Source organism: Oncorhynchus keta, chromosome 14 (assembly GCF_023373465.1).
Source record: "Oncorhynchus keta strain PuntledgeMale-10-30-2019 chromosome 14, Oket_V2, whole genome shotgun sequence".
NCBI lineage: Eukaryota > Metazoa > Chordata > Actinopteri > Salmoniformes > Salmonidae > Oncorhynchus > Oncorhynchus keta.
Genome location: NC_068434.1, coordinates 69,994,795 through 70,015,545, shown reverse-complemented (window position 1 = coordinate 70,015,545; position 20,751 = coordinate 69,994,795). Strand labels below are relative to the sequence as shown.

At 39.5% G+C, this 20,751-nt stretch overlaps 3 protein-coding genes across 6 annotated transcripts; 1 reads left to right on the top strand and 2 right to left on the bottom strand.

Annotated features, from left to right (window-relative positions):
• Window positions 1–198: 198 nt before the first annotated feature.
• Window positions 199–2,731, bottom strand: LOC118393890 (probable ribosome biogenesis protein RLP24). Its single transcript, XM_035787060.2, has 6 exons — window positions 2,563–2,731; window positions 2,018–2,131; window positions 1,840–1,912; window positions 1,197–1,260; window positions 830–915; window positions 199–674 (listed from the first exon to the last, which is right to left on the bottom strand). Exons 1-6 carry the CDS (start codon window positions 2,641–2,643, stop codon window positions 607–609), a joined length of 486 nt encoding a protein of 161 aa, XP_035642953.1. The 5' UTR covers window positions 2,644–2,731; the 3' UTR covers window positions 199–606.
• Window positions 2,732–2,915: 184 nt separating this feature from the next.
• Window positions 2,916–13,712, bottom strand: LOC118393889 (ras-related protein Rab-27A-like). 2 transcript variants are annotated; one of them, XM_035787058.2, is made up of 6 exons: window positions 13,508–13,712; window positions 7,086–7,258; window positions 6,413–6,498; window positions 6,163–6,266; window positions 5,908–6,031; window positions 2,916–3,865 (listed from the first exon to the last, which is right to left on the bottom strand). In XM_035787058.2, exons 2-6 carry the CDS (start codon window positions 7,236–7,238, stop codon window positions 3,661–3,663), a joined length of 672 nt encoding a protein of 223 aa, XP_035642951.1. In that variant the 5' UTR covers window positions 7,239–7,258; window positions 13,508–13,712; the 3' UTR covers window positions 2,916–3,660. The 2 variants fall into 2 exon arrangements, with proteins under 2 accessions (XP_035642951.1, XP_035642952.1); XM_035787059.2 differs by lacking the exon at window positions 13,508–13,712 and adding an exon at window positions 9,878–9,983.
• Window positions 13,713–17,251: 3,539 nt separating this feature from the next.
• Window positions 17,252–20,681, top strand: pigb (phosphatidylinositol glycan anchor biosynthesis, class B). Of its 3 annotated transcripts, none has more exons than XM_035787052.2 (12): window positions 17,252–17,463; window positions 17,851–17,974; window positions 18,078–18,195; window positions 18,312–18,416; window positions 18,529–18,659; window positions 18,836–18,976; window positions 19,086–19,137; window positions 19,245–19,456; window positions 19,591–19,655; window positions 19,746–19,965; window positions 20,081–20,261; window positions 20,355–20,681. In XM_035787052.2, the coding sequence occupies exons 1-12, from the start codon at window positions 17,352–17,354 to the stop codon at window positions 20,466–20,468; spliced, it is 1,575 nt and encodes a 524-aa protein (XP_035642945.1). In that variant the 5' UTR covers window positions 17,252–17,351; the 3' UTR covers window positions 20,469–20,681. The 3 variants fall into 3 exon arrangements, with proteins under 3 accessions (XP_035642945.1, XP_035642948.1, XP_035642947.1); XM_035787055.2 differs by having other exon boundaries at window positions 17,329–17,468; XM_035787054.2 differs by having other exon boundaries at window positions 17,414–17,549.
• Window positions 20,682–20,751: the final 70 nt, after the last annotated feature.

Below are 20,751 nucleotides of genomic sequence, written 5' to 3'. Positions count from 1 at the left end.
AGCAGGATTTAGCAACTGGGATTTTTGTTTTTTGAATGCATTCATTCTAAAGAAATATATTGCCATTCAATTCCCTATGTGCCATGTCTGTACTTGAAGTACTGGAATTCAGCATGTCTTCACCAAAAGTAATTAACTTCAAACATATTAGACAATGTGCCATTTCAAAGTTCACGTGGATGAATAACAAAACAAATGTCAGGACACAATACTTTATTCAATCCATCATTTGACAACACTCCACAAAATTATTTTCAAAGTGTTTAATATTGTGTTAAGTAAGGGTAAGTAATCCTTCTCACCCCCCTTCTCCCCCAAAAAAAAGATTTTGATGTAAGTGGCTGTTCCACTGGATGCCATAAGGTGTATGCACCAATTTTGTAAGTCGCTCTGGATAAGAGCGTCTGCTAAATGACTTAAATGTAAATGTAAATGTGTTAGCACCCCAGAACTGCACTGGGTTGCAGTGCTATATATATATATATATGATTGTTTCTTCACAGAATGTTGTCCAGATTATGGTAAAGGAAAGTCTATGGATGTTATGAATAGAGCCCGTGGTTGCTTTGTAGGTCTCTATTTCAGCAGAGCCCCAATAAGGACTTGCTAATCGTCACCCATTTCCACATCTTGTAACTTCTGCACCATCTTCTCCTCCATAACCTTGGCTTTGCCTGCATATGGGGGGAAAATTGATGAGCAAAATTCTATATTTCATTATGCAAACTCAAAGTGGAATGAATGCCATCACCTAATTTCTCAAATTATATAAATATACATACACACAACGTAAAATACTAACAGCAACAAGGGAAATCGGTGAACTCACCTGCATGTGGGGCTTTGATGAGGTGAATGTTCTTCTTCACTTCACTGATGGCTTCCTCCTTTTCCAACTGCTTGCCCTTCTTCAGTCTGATCAAGAAAGGGATAGAGGAAATATGGCAAAATCTATTTGAAAACAGTGCTTAAAGGCATATCAGACTCCAATACTTGGCGAAACTGGCCTTATGTTAGCCTAGTTATTTTCCTCTAACTCATAGTAATGTTATGAAGCAGGGAGTGTACTTAAAGTTTAACTCACTCTATGGAATACTAATATTACCATTATAAAGTTGGAAGTCCCATGCCTTCCTAGTGTGGCCAACAATTTTAAATTGAACCAGGCTCTTTTCTGTGGGAGGAAAAGGGCTCACCTGTTGAAGATGAACTGGGCCTGTCGTTTCCGTTTTATTCCTTCCACCTTCCTCATTGCCTCCACTGAAAATAACAAAATTAAGTTGGATTTAACAGATCAACAAGTTTATTAACAAAAACGTAGAAGTTAGCTACAGTAGTCTTGATGTTATGCTGTAGTAGTAACATACACCATCATGGAACATACAGTAACGTTTGTCATGTAAATGTGCGGAGGGCATGATCACAATCTGTCATGTGAGAATTGACTTGAATAGAGTATGAAAACAATTGAAAGATGAAAGTGAGGGCAGGGATGTAATAAGTAAGAACCAAATGGGCCAAAGCAGAGGCACCTATCAGGGGTGTATTCATTACACCCGATTCTGTTGCAAAATGTTAATTAAGTCTATCAGAAACTGTTTACTCCAAGTGGAATACGATTTGCAACTAAAACTAGAATTTATATTGGACAAATTCAGGTAGGTCCATCCCGGTTACATTATTTTTGTTTGGTTCTTAAAACGGTAAACCGTTTCCATGGCAAGAAGTACTGAATACAGCGCTGACTTGTCCAATAAGAAACACTAATTTTCATTGCGAAACGTTTCACTACGGTTTGCACTAATAAATACACCCCTGGACTTTAGTCATAACAAGTACCTGTCTTGCTCCACAATTCCCTCTGGTACTTGACGGCCACATTTCTGCGCTTCTCGAACTCCAAGCAGTTATCCTGTGTTGGAAATAATTCAGTAAGAGACTCAAGGGCAAAACGTTTATGATGGTTAATCAATCATATCACATTCTACAACTTGCATGGGTGAATGTGGGAACTCACCACTGTCAATTCCTTGCCAGATGCTTTCCTGAAAGCCTTGGTCCATCTGGTCTTTCTTGGGTTACGCTTCTTCTTGAAGTTTTTGAGGCATTTTGATTTACAAAACCTGAACGTCTGAGAATACATTTTAGTCATTACTTAATTTATACACATGGTAGCAGCAACAAGAACTGGTCTGTCTGGTCATGGAGAGACCCCCTCAATGTACAGGAAACAACACTACTACAGCTTTAGCAAAGCCAATATCTCCTTCACTGCCGAGTGAGACAGACTTCACTTGGCAACAATAACAGGCCTGGCTGGCTATGAAACTGCACTCAAACGTTGAAAGACAACCTATTTGTTTTTCACCTCTTAGCTATCTATGGCATAGTTGGGCACTTGGGCTTATACTGTCTGATGTTACATAGCTACAGACATTTGGAAGAAAAAAAAAACATCCCAACTGACAAAACGTGCTACAGTAGGAAGTTAGCAAAACAGCTAACATATTAGCATGGAAGCCATCAATACAGAAAGTAGGACACACAACAAAAAAAACATACCTTGCAATCGTTCCGCACAAACATCGTACCGTGCCCGGGATACACAGGTCCCGAACAAAAGTAACATTTTTCAATTCGCATCTTTAAATTTCTGTATTATTTAATACGCATGTGTTATCCCTGGTGGAATGCGAGTGGCATGATTTTAAAAGGAAGTTACGATATATTATTTCCGGTAAATAAATATTTTCGTATTTTTATCGTTATAAACTGCCCCCTAGCGTGTAACTAGAGAAGTTTCTAAACCTTAATTTATAGCTTGGAAAATGTAAATTTGGTTTGTGAAAATATTTTCATTGTTACATATTGATGTGAACAAGATTGACACTAAATAAAGTTTGAGGTAGCCAAGGTGACATCTGAGACAGAGCTTTAATAAATAATAAAATATATTTATTTTCTGGAATAAAGGATATGGTTAACATATTTGACAAAAGTGTTTGACAGAATACAGCAGATTTAATGCACATTGTGTAACAAAATCAGCATTGATTTACGTGGAACCTCAAACATTTCTGATAGACCCAAGATCCCGACATCGTGATAAAAAGAAAGACCCCAAATGACTCTGCTACTCAGATACTACAGAGCAGACCTATACAATAAATCACTCTATTCACTACAGATTGCATGTGCTCAGGACTTTTACATTGTACAAGAATAAATGGAAGTGCATTGTCACAAAAATATCCTGTGTCAAAAAGTTAAATGTAATAAGGGTGGGTTCCCTTTAATACACAGGGAAGTGTTCAACTAATACAACTTTCAGTGGCTTCTCACAATTCTACTGGATCTTAGAAAGTAGTTACAATTACACTTTTATGTTTCACAATGTAAAATGCATATAATATTATCTGAAATGAAAACATAAAAGGCACTTAATTGACACGTGAATGGAGAGGCACCACTCCAAATGGCATAATCAAATTAACAAAACATAATAATGCTCTCGCACATTTGGCAGGGGTTAGTGGTTACTTTCAGGTTTGCACATCATAAACCCCCCCCCATCTTGACAAAACTTCCTATGACACCATTGATTTACAAATGTTACATGCTGAAGGAACTGAAGGTGTAACCACTATCTGTATGTGGACCCTAACAAGCACATTTGCCCTTCTCCTGGGTCTTGGGCTCTGTGATGTCTGTGTGACCACTGTGTCCGTTGGATCGCACGGTTCCATCAGGGATCCAGGACTTGTCCACACAGCGCTCCATCCTCTTCATGATGAGGTCCAGCAGGACATCCACAGCCTGGCTAACAAACTGCCCGTTAGCTGCACTTGTCTCAAAGTAAGGGATTCTGCACAGAAAGGAGAGCAACACATAAGATCAACATTGACTGATACGTCTCTGAATGAGGCAAACTATCTACCTAAAACCTGAATAAGTTTGGATCTAACTGAAAGCTTTACACTAAGACAGAATATAGTTCTCAGCAGTTGAAAAGAAATCAAGGCTGAATTCTTTTTATTGTTTGGGTGTCCTTTGTTTTTCGTCATGAAACATGCACTTGTGCTATAGCAGTGGAAGATGCATCTTTGAAATAGTAGAGGATCATGGCTCTTTAAAAACCACATTGGATTTCAGACTGGTGGATCCATCGGTTCACATAACGTAAAAAAATATGAACACTAACTACCACGACAACTCAATATGATGTGCGTCTGGAAGAGAGACTTCAGACTCTTCTGTTGCGTTAGGAGATTCAGATGACCATATGTATAATATTCAGCAATAACATTATTAAATGGGCTATCTAAATCTGATTACCCATCCTAAAACTTTACATTTGTTGTCACTTAGATATTTTCCACACACAAGATGGGCCCACAAGATGGCCATTCAGCTCACCATAACAGCTTTTGAACATAACATGATCATAACTCTAAGCACTGGGGGCTCTATTTTCGTCTGGCCTTAAGCTCGTGCAATTGTCAAAACGCACGCTCGTTTGCAATTTAGACCTGTTAAAGCCGGTGTTGTTCTATTTTCAAACCCTAGTGCCAGGATTGGTAATTTACCTGTCGTATGAGCTCGCTTGGGATGAGGTGGGAGGGGTGGCAATATCCAAGTTGTGTCCTTAAAAATGTGCGCCAAAGTGGCAATTTCAGTATGCACTGGTGGAGATATTTAAGACCAACCAAATCAATCATTTTATTTAACTAGGCAAGTCAGTCAAGAACAAATTCTTATTTTCAATGACGGCCTAGGAACAGTGGGTTAACTGCCTGTTCAGGGGCAGAACGACAGATTTGTACCTTGTCAGCTCGGGGATTTGAACTTGCAACCTTTCGGTTACTAGTCCAACGTTCTAACCACTACGGCTACCCTGCCGCCCCCAGTTGGATACGGCATGGATTTTGACACTGGAAGCGCAGCCTATCCAGCAGTGACGCCCATATGCACATGGAACAAGAGATATGTGCTTTTTTAGTGTTCCCCATATACTTTTTGTATTGATTTGCTGTTACTCTCAAAAAAGACACCCCTCCAAATGTATTTAAACGATTCAGTCCTATTATGCAGTATCAACGGTAGGCCTAGGCTGTATTTTTCTTATTGAGAATGTGCCTCACACAAACAATACAATTTAAGGCAGACTATTTTTTAAGTGTGATATCTAAAAGGCCTATACTGATTGAAGCCAATTATAACAATGTTGACTGTCAACACTCCAGACAGAGCAAACACTGGACGATTTTTCCCCCCTGTTGTTATCACTTGTTACTGTAGCCTATGCTATTCAATAAATTCTATTATCAATCTACAATAGTCTAGGACAGAATATTCCATGCCCCCAGCCAAATTGGAGTTGATGACAATGCAAAGACCTTCAATAACCTACAGAACTTGCGACAAACACATGCAACATTGATTGGCCAGTGAGTGGTCAAGTCCTCTTCGCACCTACATGTTTATTCATTAAAAAAAGCCATTTCACACCACCTCCAGCTGTGAAAATAGCAAAAATATTACTGACACACCCCTCGACCTACAGAGCTACCGCCAGAGCTTATATTTATTGCGTTAGGCTTGTTAAAATAGAACCCATAGTATATTACTGCATGGTGTTTGACCCCAAATATGGTGCATTTGTTAGTTTTAGTAAAACCACAGGTCAATATCTAATCCCTTTATGTTCATTAAATGTGTAATTTCAGGCCACAAGCAGGATACTTTATATATATGTGTGTAAATATTTGCCTTTCCAGAATGACCAACCTAGCCTAACGTTTAGTATCGTTCAAGATTTCCCTGCACAGCCTTGAGTAAACACACATCAGCCACTGCCTTCTTGGCAAATGTTTCAGGGAGGGTTAGTCATAGGTAAGGGACACATACCCATACTTCTCTGCCAACTCACGGGCCTCATCTTCACGGACTACCCTCTGCTCCTGCAGGTCACACTTGTTGCCACAGAGAACAACATCTGGATTCTCGCAGTAAGCATGCATCTGTAATTGACCTGAAAAAGAGAATAAGCCCGTCATCAGCCCACTAGTCGTGATTGAAAGATATTGGTTAAGACACTGCACATTTCTTTGGAAGTCAACATGAGATTGTACATGTAGATTCTGACAACCACAGAAGACTTACTCATCCAATTTCTGACATTAAGGAAACTCTGCTCATTGGTGAGGTCAAAGAGGAGGAGGAAGCCCATCGCATCTCGGAAGAAAGCTGTTGTCAAACTCCGAAACCTTACACAACACAAGAAAAAATACATTGTACAGAGTTTAATTCAGCTTGGAGAAAGTAAGTATTTGAAAGCTACCAACAACTACCTGAGAGCCAGTGAGGGCTTGAGCAAGAGTGTCAGTGGGAGATGAGTTTTGGATTGGCTTACCTCTCCTGCCCTGCCGTGTCCCACAGCTGAACATGAATCCTCTGTCCTCTGCCTGCTGCCCCTTCTGGACCATTTGATTTGTATACCTGTCAGACAGAGAGAGAGTTATTATACCCATATAAAGCAGTGTGAGGTCACTCTGGCTATGAGGCCCTAAAAATATATACGTTCCTATTGGTCATCCTACATATACTATCTTGCAACCCAAAGTGAACCTAAATATTTAGATGGAAAATGTTTGCCCTGATAATCTCTACAATATACACAGCATGAGTGATTATGCTTAAATGACCCTGGTGTTTGGTTATGTGGTGTGTAGTGTTTATTTTCTAGGAGGGTGCTGCTGAACTCAAGTGATATGTCATCTTTTCCTGGTCTGGGAGTTCCTCAGATTCCTAAAAAAATAACAGAGTTCTACCGCTCTCTCTTTTGCACTATGAGGAGTAATGCTTTTAAAGTTACTACTTACTTTCCATGGTCAACAGTAAACCTGCACTACAAAAACATTCACATGGAATGGAATAATTGGCTATTTCAAATGTTGACTAATTAGTATGCTGCTTTGTTGAAGGAGTTATTACGGGTGGTAGGGGAGTACCTGTATGTGAATAATAAAATGAATGGTTCTCTCACACACGCGTGACAAATTGTTTGACTAGGTAAATCAACTTACCACTCGTTTTTCTCTGAAATCAATGCCCACTGTAGTGATGAATTTGGAGTTAAACTTTTTGTCTGTGTACTGGTACAGAAAGCTGGTTTTCCCCACTCCAGAATCACCAAGGGCTAGGAATTTGATGAGGTAATCATAGTCCCCATCAGACATAGTGAGTGCTTATTTCAGACCTGAAAACCAGACAACACCAAACATTGAAGAAAGCAATGTAAGAACTGTGCACAACCGAGACTGTAGATAATTTGTTAACTACACTACATACATACAAAAGTATGTGGACACCCCTTCAAATATGTGGATTCAGCGATTTCAGCCACACCCTTTGCTGACAGGTGTATAAAATCAAGCACACAGCCATGCAATCTCCATAAACAAACATTGGCAGTAGAATGGCCTTACTGAAGAGCTCAGTGACTTTCAACATGAACCCGTCATAGGATGCCACCTTTCCAACAAGTCAGCTTGTCAAATTTCTGCCCTGCTAGAGCTGCCCGGTCAACTGTAAGTGCTGTAATTGTGAATTGGAAACACCTAGGAGCAACAATGACTCAGCCGCGAAGTGGTAGACCACACAAGCTCAAAGAACGGGACCTTAAAAATAGTCTGTCCTTGCAACACTCATTACCCAGTTCCAAACTGTCTCTGGAAGCAACGTCAGGAGCTTCATGAAATGGGTTTCCATGGCCGAGCAGCCGCACACAAGCCTAAGATCACCATGCGCAATGCCAAGCTTCAGCTGGAGTGGTGTACAGCTCATCGCCATTGGACTCTGGAGCAGTAGAAACACATTCTCTGGAGTGATGAATCAAGCTTCACCATCTGGCAGTCCATCGGACGAATACAGGTTTGGCGGATGCCAGGAGAACGCTACCTGCCCCAATGCATAGGTCCAATTGTAAACATTTGGTGGCGGAGGAATAATGGTCTGGGGTTGTTTTTCATGGTTTGGGCTATGCCCCTTAGTTCCAGTGAAGGGAAATCTTAATGCTACAGTTTACGATGACATTCTAGACAATTCTGTGGTTCCAACTTTGTGGCAACTGTTTGGGTAAGGCTCTTCCTGTTTGAGTATGACAATGCCCTCGTGTATAAAGCGAGGTCCATACAGAAATGGTTTGTCAAGATCGTGTGTGGAAGAACTTGACTGGCCTGCACAGACCCATGACCTAAACCCCATCGAACACCTTTGGGATGAATTGGAACGCCGACTGAGCCAGGCCGAATCGCCCAACATCAGTGCCTGACCTCACTAATGCTCTGCTGGCTGAATGGAAGCAAGTCCCTGTAGCAATGTTCCAACATCTAGTGGAAAGCCTTCCCAGAAGAGTGGAGGCTGTTATAACAGCAAGGGGGGGGGTCAACTCCATATTAATGCCCATGATTTTGGTTCCCAGTGCCTTACGCTACCATGGTTGAGTGCCTGCGAAATAGTTGACCCGAGGACAAAAGTTTTAGAGCTATGTTGGAGACAGACACACCTCTCTGTCTTGAGAGTCTAGCCTATAGCTCTCATGGTCGTGTAAGTATTCTGACATAGTAACATGAAACACAAATGTTTTATGCAAAATTAAACTACATTTGCCTCCACGCATGTTCAGTAAGGAAATACTCTAACTAGATCCTGCTATAACCCCATCTGCAGTGAACTCTAACCTGTTTGCTTGGTAAAAGTGGATAATCTCCTATTTGGGGCAACTGTTACAGATTGAAACTCTACACGAGAGGATTAATTGGGGTTAATTAGGCAAATAAGACTAAGAATTACGCAATTGATCAACGGCCTGTAAAAATTCACAACAAAAACAAGTTCTTCCATAGAGTTGACAAAATTTTGTTCAAATTGTATTGAGTGTTGTCTGGGCATCTGGCATTTTCACTGGCATGATTGGTCCTGGTCCATAAATATTTTATGTAAATAAATCAGAATTAATCAATGTGTTTTTTATAGATACAAAATATGTATTACACAAAGCTATAGTGCCATTCATTACTACAGAGTTATTATATCATAGCTAGAAAGTTGAGGCCTGTGAATGAGAAAGAATGTGGTGGACACAAGATGAGCTGAACACAGATATCCATCAAATTATATTCAAGAGAACAAGCTGGATGTGATTCCCACTGAAAGCAGTCCATCATATGACCAAGGTATGAAAAGGCATTATTTCGCTCTGTCCAGCACTAAGACTCTCATCCTGAGCTAAATCAAGTTCTGTGATGAACACACTGTGACTGGACTAGCGGCACCCCATCCTCAGCCTCTCTGAGCTGTTCCCCAGTGGGAAATGGAATAGGCAGGCTTACATTCTAAAGGCTTGTATATGGACCGACTTATTAGGTTCACCGCACAACTGCACAGTACTACCTGCACACACTAATCGATTGACCTCGTCAAGCAAAAGACACAGTCAACTGTGTTATTGTACAAGTAAATTATATGTCTCAAATCTCTTGGTCGCCAGGCAGTTCATGCTGGTATAAGTGTACAGCATCTGACCAGCAGGGACACATTTACAGAGGCTTTCCCCAGAGAAACAGGCCCCTAGGCTTGCGGGCAGCCCTGCTCTTTCATAGGTTAGGCTCATTGAGGCGGCACCAGTCGCCCCCAATGGTAATCAGATTAACTGCAAAGGTTCATGTGAAAGCAGGCTGCTACAGAGGATGCTAATCATGTAGGCCAAAGACTTAGAGTCCTTAGTGAAAGTCTACAGGCACCTTGCACTGTCTTCACAATTAGCTGCCTTAAAAAAAAATCTAAGAAGGAATAACAAATGTTTAAAACATCTTACCGGTCTATAGAACCTACTCCACATTCTCAAAGTGAAAGAAAAATTATAACTGTACCAACTCAATAAAAAACATAGAGACATGATCATGGTAGCCAAGAACATGGCCTGCCCAGCATTTTTATACATGATCCTAAGCATGATGGGATGTTAATTGCTTAATTATCTTTGGAACCACACCTGTGTGGAATCACCTGCTTTCAATAGTTTGTATCCCTTATTTACGCAAGTGTTTTCATTATTTTGGCAGTTACCTGTATGTTGCCATAAGAGTTGGGTAAAGTTGGCAGAATCTTATTCACAGCTGTAACGGCTGCCAAAGGGACTTCAGCCAAGCATTAACTCTGGTGCGTGAAGACATACACAATAAATACATACATCATTACAATTAGGAAAATGTTTAATACTTTGTATTTACTTTAAAAACGTGGAAAAGATTGTATAGAGCAGTAGGGTGGAAAAAAAATCTAATTTAATTCCTTTAATTTTAAGGTTGCAAAATGTGAAGACTGTGCAAGGGGTGTGTAGACTTTCACAAGGCACTGTATCATTGAACTGCCTATCCTTCCCTAAGCTACAGCCTGTAGAGAATGAACAAGAACAGCCTAAATTACATATGTATCTAATTATGCTAAATTCATTTTTTACTGAAAAACAAACAAAAAAATTAATAGTGGGATAACAAGTAGTAGGCTTGGTAAAATAGGTAGCATAGGACAAAGAAAGTGGTTTAAAAAAGAAATGTCATGAGACTAATCTTATCACAGCTTCTACAAGGAAGCCTGGACGGCTGTGATTACATGTGTTGCAGATGAGCAGCAAAATAAGGTTGTTTGAGGAAGCCCACTATAGTGACTGCAGTATGAAATATTTTAAGGTGTGAAATACAACCTTGAAAGTCAGACAGAGCATCTTGAGTAGGCTTCCTGCACTTATTTTTACATTTTTTTTTACACTTATTTTTGAGTGAAATCACAGCTATGCACTGACTGGCTAGCTCTACCTCACTGCCTGTCACTGATATCAGATAAACATTCATTCAGAATCCCTACATATTTGTTCATGAATATGTTCATGCATCACAAATTATGACTCACATCGTTGCCCCTGCCCATTTCTAAAACAGAAGATCCAAACTGAGCTCGTACACAAACAAGGATCAGCTAAAGTCCTCTTCCCAAAAGGTGTTTTTGTATGTTTACTTTCAAACCTAAACTTCAAGTGAAAGTGATTGAAAGAGGAGGCTTTAGGCAAAGCCCTGTTCTCTGGTGGTGTGAATTTCCCACTAGTTGGAGGAAGGGAAACTCAGATTGTGCCAGCAAGTAGAACAAAGCCTTTCAGACATTCTCAGAGCAGTAGAGCTGAAGTACCCACCCTGGGCAGTTGGCCAACTATAATGGCGAACTCCTCGAAGAAGGAGGCGGATATGCAGATGACACGAACTTAAACTACACAAGATGAAGGGTGTTGCAGCACCACAATACTACAGCACTCATCTCAGATATGTCTTGACAGAATGACTTGCCAATATGCATCTGAAATATCATCAGGTTTCATCATGTTCAGGGCTGGAAGCACTATTTTGTAACATTCTGAGTATGAATATGTTTTATATATCTGTAAGTGAAGAGACATTATTCTGATGATGATAAGAAATGGTTAACAGATTATTATGGGCGGCGGGTATCCTAGTGGTTTAGAGCGTTGGTCCAGTAACTGAAAGGTTGCTCGTTTGAAGACATTTAAGCCTTATTGTTCCAGGGGCGTTAGACAATGGTGACCCTGGCCATGACCCCACTCTCCAAGGGTGTCTCAGGTGGAGTTGGGATATTTAAAAACACACCTGTACATGTGTGAAATAGGACCAAAAATATAATTTGATTATGTTTGCAGTCATCATTAGAAACATTTCAGACAACACACATACACACACACAGGCGCAGACACACAGAAGAAGAAAACAATTGATGAGCTGACACAAACCCTACATGAAACATAAAACAACATCTAATAACCCCCAACTCAGTTGATCATCATGTGGTTGTCGTGACTGGTCATGTTTTACTCCATCAATGACCCTGTTTAATAACCGTATCTCCCAGTTTGTTCACAAGCTCAATTGCTCAAATCTCAGATTAGACAGACGTCTATCTCCGAATAGCTGACAGATGTAAAGTTAACTAAAGACAATCTAAAAGTTAATTTAGAATAAATTGGTTTATCATGTCCAGAATGTGTTTAAACCTTGAGAAAATAAAAATGTATTAACACAAAGACATACACCTAATCAAAAACGTTTCCATTTTTAGTTTGGTCTGAGCTGATGTTTTTAATGCATGGCATGTCTCCAGACAAAACGCCAGACTGGTATCCCAAAGATACCATACCAAGTTAGTGAGGTGGACACCTTGTGATGTTTCACCAGCCAAATGGATGCAGGTTTATGGATAGATAAACCTAGATAAATGTAGACAATACAAGGGTTGTAATTATGAGGTCTCATTACACTTGAACAGTTTCCCTCTACATTACTCCTTCCACTGGAACAAAGACTCAGGGAAAACTATTAAATACTGTAAGGTGTGCTACGTTCAACTCTGATCACGTCACCTTGTTTTTATATATTATTATGAGAAAAACTATTTGCTAGTTCAAATTGGCATAGACCTGTGTAGGTTATATAAGCCTACTATACCAAATGGTATTGCGCTCTCAAACTGTGATCAAATAAATAATTCAATTGATACACAAGACACCGTAGAGAAAGCCACGTGTACCACCAGGAGATAACTGATGCCAGAATGCTTTGCTTATAAACCTTTCCTACAGTCAAGTTGCCTCATGGGTGGAATGTTAGTAATATTTTTCATAATGAATAAACATTTTAAACAATTAACACCGAAATCCGATTGTTTCTATGTCAGACGGTTTTGTTATCAGTCTTTATATTTCAGTCTTCTGTGATGTATAGAAAGTACAATATTGGGAAGCAAACTCAACATATGAACTCTATAACGTTATCTGACATGGTACAAGTCTCTTATGTTTGAAAGCCCATAACCGTGTGTGTGAGGTGTACTAATTTGTTTTAAAGTAGATTTGTTTAAGACTACCAATAAAGACTGTGACCCTGATTTAGCCTACTGCAGTATAAGGTTCAAACTAATGTGATCAGGAAAATTTGACAGGAAAATGTTACTTCGATTCCCAATGAAAGTGTAGCATTCCTACCCTATTAAAAACCTGTTATGGCTGCGATCCCTGTACTTAAGTACAGGCTACACGTAGCCTATACTGTGTTACAACGTAGGTGTATCCAATTTAAGAGTTCACTTCAAGACAACTATAAAAGCGGACACATCGCATTGTGTAAAAACACACAACAAAATGTAATTGCACTTTCAATAGCACTGGCTTCAAGTAGGCCTAGTAAAAGTGAGCAGGAAATAACTTCGTTTCACTGCAGCCTCAGCTCAGTGGAAATGCAGGTGGCCGTTATACGATAAAGTAACCCCGTCCTGAAAAAAATGTAACATGTTGCACTTAAAGCGGTCGATAGAAACAAGTCCGCTAAACAGCTCCATATGCCGAGACATTTATTACGCCAACTTTATTTCGAGAAATTCAACTTACCAGTGTATGTGCGTAACTTTCTTATTGGTGTTTCGTGTAGAAGCGCCCTCTCAAAAGCGATGACAATTGGTTGATTAACAACAACAAAAAATTCACTAAATTGGGTTTACAAAATCCTTTCGACCCATTTGTTGCATTAACCCTCTTCACAATCAATGTAACATCACTTCCCGTCCAGTTGCAGTGAGCCAGCCCCTCCCTCTCTCGCCAAACCGTAATAGACCTCAGTGGGAGTTCCGAACGGAAAACCACCATTCCCGCGCAGGAGTATTCTTTTGGAACAACGCTTCGATCACACCCACAGACAGGGTCATTGCATTTTGGTACACCAGAATTACATTATTTTCCAATGAAACGCTGCGTTTGCCTTGCGTTGCAGAGACAGTTGCAGTGCATACATTGGATTTATCTAACGTATACGTCAAAGGCTTGACAGAAATTGTAGCAGAAGGTGAATGTTGAACTTTTGTTGCATACATATCCTGATGATGCTGCATACTATTTTGCGAAAACACTGTCGGTGTGTTCTAAGCATTTACTCCCCAACCCTGTGCGTCACTTCGAACACACCAACAGGTCATTGCCAAAGTAGTTTGCAGCATCATATGGATATGTATGCAACAAAAATTCAACATTCACCTTCTGCTACCATTTCTGTCAAGCCGTTTACACATACATTTTGACGCATATGTTGATAAATCCAATTTATGCACCACACCGAACGCACTGCAACTGCCTCTGCAACGCAGTGCTGCAAGGCAAACGCACCGTTTCATTTGAAAATAATGATGTAATTCTGGTGTACCAAAATGCAATGAAGCTGTCTGTGTGACCGAAGCCTAACAAATGACAAGTAATCCGTTACAAATTTAAGTTTGTTCCACCTGAGCGAATCTGACCACAAGTCAGAGACCACTATGATGACACACCAAATGTGTTTCATGTATCGCGGGAAAAGAGCAGGAATAGGCTTTTGTAGACTAAAGTCCAAACTATGTCTTCCAAAGGTGCGACTGCTGTCGGCATTCAAAGATGATCCAATTTGAATAAACACTTGGAGGTAAGGATGACAGCAGTGGTGTAGTCTACGGCGATCACTTATTATTGATATCTACATAGCACATTGATGTGAATCACACTGCTGCTCTCTCATTTAGCTATTTGCGCCTTACATATTGTAGTTGTTGTGGATAGTTGTAAACAAATCTAAATGTGTATTTGAACCCAATAATGGTGGAATTCAAGAAGTTGCCCATCAATCATTGTTTTTGAAAACAGTAGACAGCCAGTGTAAAATGCACTCTTGCGACAGCTGCATAGTGCGGATCCAACCCTATGGACTAAAAGTTTTTTTTTATTGCTCTATCTAATTCATGCTGATAAAAAAATAAATTATCATAGGCCTAATGGACACATGCTCAAGCTTGCACACTTTTGATAGACTTAAAAGGGGCAATCTGTAGTTGCTACAACCATTTTTGGACTTAAATATATATTTTTGACCTTTATTTAATTAGGCAAGTCAGTTAAGAACAAATTCTTATTTTCAATGACAGCTTAGGAACAGTAGGTTAACTGCCTGTTCAGGGGCAGAATGACAGATTTGTACCTTGTCAGCTCAGGGATTTGAACTTGTAACCTTCCGGTTACTAGCCCAACGCTCTAACCACTAGGCTACCCTGCACACATATCTCCATTAATTCTTGAAGAATATCATTTATAAATACCCCATGAGCTTAGTTTATCTGTCACACTCAATGAGAGCCCAAAATATAAGCTTGTTTTACTCCAATGTTTGTAAACATTGCAAATGTAAACAAACACTGTATAGCCTCATAACATAACATGGTTAAAACTGTCATTTTTATTTATGGTCAGTCCGTGCATCCATAGCTCTGTCTATTAATCTGAGAGTGGTTACATTTCTCCAGATCCATCCCTCAGCTTTTTACCAAAAAAGAAGCAGGGCGACTGTTTTGTTATTGTTTCATCTGTCGATTTGCCCTTTAAACTGCTGCATATTATCAAGATAGTGTCACCAACAAAAAGGTAAACAATAGGCCTATTGCAACTGCAGCATATGGCATTCATTTTTCCCACGAAAATAGCACTTTTCAGTGGTGCTCAAATCATGCCCTTCTAGGAGCGCAGATGTTCTTTTTCAACTCGAATCAATGAGCCCAATTTGGTTAATTTATACTTCCAAGTCCTATTCTTGAAGATCAAGGGGTATAACATTTATTGGGATGACTGGAATTCTGATAGACTTTGGTTTTTAATGTAAAGATATCATTTAATCGTATTATTATATGTAGTAGAAAGCAATGGGTTAGAAAAAGCCTACATAACCAACCCATAGAGTAAAATTTAACATCCATATATGGCCAGCTATGTAAACTTTAACATTGATTTATCCTGCAATAGATATCGTTCAATTGGTAATATACATTTTTGTCTTCTTCTAATGCCTCTTAAGGGGAAAGTAATCTTAAGCAGAATGAAATCAGATTATATTACTGAGTTTGGGTAATCTAAAAGTTACATTACTGATTACAATTGGACAGTTAACTAGTAACTAACTGATTACATTTAGAAAGTACCCAACCCTGCTGACATTACTGGATTTGTGAGATCTTTCAGTAGCCGAAGGGATTTTATTTGACACTTAATTCACATGTCTAATTTACACACCAAACCACAAATCAACTGAAATGATTCCTTGACTGCCACTTCTGCTTAGGCCGCTGACTGTCCCACCTACACTTGCATCGTTGATCCTGGAAGAATAGAAGAGATGACCCAAAAGCTTTGCCTTGTTTTGTCAAACTGATGTTGTACATTAAGTTTTTACAGGAAGCACACAAAGCTTTCTTCATGGGGCTCAATTGTGCTGTAGATTTTTTTTAATCAAAAATTTAAATCACATGTTACATTACCAGGCTGCTACATATACAGAGAAGGAAATGTAAGCATTTGTAAAACATTGTGGGCACGATACATCATTAGTGATGTAAACGCGAACCTCAGCTAGATACAGCATATGAATAATAATGGCATGCATTGTTCTATGTCCCTGTGGTGTCAGATTCTTTGTAACATGTGACATTGCAGAACTCTCCACTCATACTCAACCAGATCCTGCGCTACTACAATTACACGAATGAAATAAAACATAACCTTTATTTAACCAGGTAGGCAAGTTGAGAACAAGTTCTCATTTACAATTGCGTCCTGGCCAAGATAAAGCAAAGCAGTTCGACACATACAACAACCTGCTAATTGGTTATCCCAACCTGCTGTGTAAATTCAAAACTGCCACAAAAAGTCAACTTTCACTTTCTAGCCATAGCTAGCTAGTGAGAGACAAAGGACACACACATCTTATATTGATTTCATAATTTTTCTTGCTTTAACATAACTCACCACGATATTTTATGAAGTGTGTGTAGACCAAACGTCTAGCAATTCCAACAATTAAACAACTAACGTTGAAAAGAAAGCAACATTTGGTTTGAGTACAAAGGTTAAACATCTACGGCGTTTGAAAGGGGACATGATAAACGACAAGAATAAACTTAAAATGCGATTTGGGACTTGTACGATTCATCACCATAAAATGCATATAATAACTTATTAAATCAATTATATGTTCTATAAGTGGTACAGATAACTTTACATCACCGATATGTAACACAATAATGATATCTTGACAATCGCATTTACTTTCCAATGAAACGTCTGACGTCATCTACCTACGAGCACAAACACGGAACTAACGTGGATCTCGGTGCTGCTCGAATTAGCTACATTATATGTAGTTAGTTAGTTATAGTTCATCTAAGTAATGGAAAAGATTCGTGCACGCTTAAATATCGGAAGCAAAGCAGAGCCTGTTAAACTGAGGAAACGAAAATCCCAACTATATAGTAAAGAAGAAACATGTCCTCTTGATAATGGTACGGTATGTGCCCTGTTTGGTGTAGCAGCTATCATATTTCTAGCAGCAGACTGAGCAAATGTCAAACTGCTGTTGATGATAAAAGTAAGAATGGAAGTAAAGTTTACATTACTTATTTTGAAAGAGAAAAGCTAGTTTAGCTAGCTACATCAACATAAATAATAATGTGTTCTTAACCGACTTGCCTAGTTAAATATATACAAATTAAATTGAAGTAGGCAACATGTGATCCAGGAGCATGCAATGGTACTTGCAGATTCAGAATGCTTGAGTCTTTCAAATGACTAGTTGATAATGGATGTAATTACCAATGCACATCTAACACAGGCAGCCTAACTGGTGGAGAGATATCTGACGGGTTTTTGTTTTTTATTCTTCTCCTCAGGTGTATTGGGGGTCACTGTCTTCACTGTGGCATTTCGTCTCATCAACTGCTTCCTAGTCCAGACCAGCTTTGTCCCAGATGAATACTGGCAGTCCCTCGAAATCGCTCATCTTATGGTTTTTGAATATCCTTTCAATAAAAAATCATATAAAACTTTAAGCAGTACCCTTCTAATAACCTTTTTGTGGACATGTCTGTGTATTCTGCTAAATCCTTAATAACTTCACCTATGGCTATTTGACGTGGGAGTGGACAGCAGGTATAAGAGGGTTCTCCTACCCTCTCTTCTTTGCAGCTATATATAAGATTTTGCACTTCTTCACCTATGATGCAGTTCAACTCTTGGTAAGTCATATTGAGTACATCTTCATCTTTTGTAGCAATTTATATTGCTGATGTGAAATGCATTGCATGTGACCCCATTGTCAAAATCTGTACAGTATATATTGTGGATTCTGCAGGTATGGCTACCTCGAGTTGTGCAGGCACTGCTTTCTGCACTGGCTGATATTAAACTCTACTGTCTTATCCAATCACTGGAGCATTCTGACGTTGCCAAATGGACGGTAAAAACAACATGGACTACTTTGTTTCTCATAACCTTTTCACTTATTCCAATCCTGGGTAATGTGGGCTGAAACCATGTGACAAAGCCTCTTTCTCTCTTTTTGTTACTAGTACCTCTGCCAGCTCTGTTCTTGGTTCACATGGTACTGCTGCACCAGGACCCTGACCAACACCATGGAGACCACACTCACAACTCTGGCTCTCTATTACTATCCTCTGCCTGGCTCTAAAACACACAGCAGGTTGGACCTACACCTCTACACAACTCAAACATAAAACCATTTCACTTCCTGTGCATCTATAAGTATTTCACACTACACGGCAAGTTGCAAAATACCTTTACAAAAATGATACATTTTAATGACGCTCCATTAATAACATTCTGTTTAAAACAGATTTTGCTTGTTTTCTTTCGCAGTACAAAATATTTGATCCTGGTTGCCTTGGCAGTCATTGTTCGTCCAACAGCCTTGATTGTGTGGCTTCCTCTGTTGGTTTACCACTTCTGGCAGGAAGATAACAAGCTGAAACTCATAACTCACCTTTGCCTTCCCATTGGGTGAGTGCTTTGATTTGAGAAAGACCATTGTGCCTCAGCTGCAGAGTGAGGTTTTCATGCCATACATAATGTATTCTTCAATTATTGAATGAGCCTCTCCTTCATATAGGGCTTTAACTCTTGGGATTTCGACACTGATTGACTGCATTTTCTATGGAAAGGTAGGAAAAGCATTGTTTAAAAAATAATAAAGTTAAGTTAATTATACATCACAAGCTATAATGTCTGTGTTAATTAACAAGTTCCTTTAAACCATTTTCTCTTGCAGTGGACCCTGGTGCAGTACAACTTCCTTAAGTTTAATGTTTTTCACAACGTGGCTGAGTTCTATGGCTCTCATCCATGGCACTGGTACTTTACTCAGGGTTTTGTGGTCGTCATTGGCCCTCATCTTCCTTTCTTCCTGTATGGATGCACACTGGCTTCAAAAAGATACAGAATCATGTTAATAACAATAGTCTGGACAGTAATGGTTTACAGGTATGGCCTTTTTCTTTTGTCTTTCTGTGTTGTGTAAAATGCACTTACTGTAATTTATGGGCCAATAAGATCCTTGTTAGACCATTCAAATCATAGGGAATTTCAGAATTTGCACGATTTTCTTCTCAATGCAGTTGTCTTGCGCACAAGGAGTTCAGATTCATCTACCCTGTTTTGCCTTTCTGCATGGTATTTTGTGGTGAGTGCTAAAAATTTCCGGAAAGATTCCAATGACTGCAAGTAACAAGCAATGTAGTCATACCCTATACGGGGTCCTCGTTTATTGCAGGGATAGCTTTGGTGAATCTGAGAACCTGGAGACGGCCTGCCGCATGTGCCTTATTGGTCTCCAACCTAGTCCCAGCCCTGTACACAGGTCTGCTTCACCAGCGAGGCACACTGGATGTTATGGGTCACCTCCAGACCCTGTGTGACGACAGAGATCCTTCAACACCTCCACTGCCTGAAGTCCTCTTTCTAATGCCCTGTCACTCTACACCTTTCTACAGGTAGGCAGTCCATTTTTGGGCTTATTTACTAATGGTCCTTTTGCATGAGTAAGAACTGTGACAAGCTTATAGCTGAGGCAGTGCAGTAAATAATCGATATACATTATTTTTGTAGTCACATCCACTGTCCAATGAAGATGCGTTTCCTAGAATGTCCACCAGATCTCACAGGAGACAAACGCTATGTCGATGAAGCTGAGAGATTCTTCGCCGATCCTCATCATTGGTTGAGGACCTCATTTCCTTATAAGTCAATGCTGCCAACTCACCTGGTGTTCTTTGATGTTTTGGAGATGGTTAGATACTCTGCATTTTGTAATTCAAGACTAATAATGACTAATGGCTCCTTCACTGTTACAATCATTTGTATTATATTTTTCTGTTCTCAGGAGCTTTCTGCATTCTTGGACAGGAATAGATTTATGAGAAGTAGAGAAATATTCCACACTCACGTTCCTGAAGGCAGAGTTGGAAAAAGCGTCCTAGTTTATCAAAGGCACTGAAGAGAATGAGAATACATTTAAGAAGCAAAGATTTTCCCATACTCATGTATTTCAAGGACAAGTTTGAAGAAGGATCTGAGTTTGAAGACGGATCCTAGTTTACAAAATGCACTGAACAGAAAGAACCATCTTGACCATTGGCACGAGCCATTGGGAAGTTAATCAAAATGGATCTGTATTGTAAAGGAATAAATTATAATTAAAACTGAAGAACAGATTGATCTTTTAAACACTGAAAATAATGCAACACTTAGCCAGACAGTTTACTATATTTAGGGGGGAA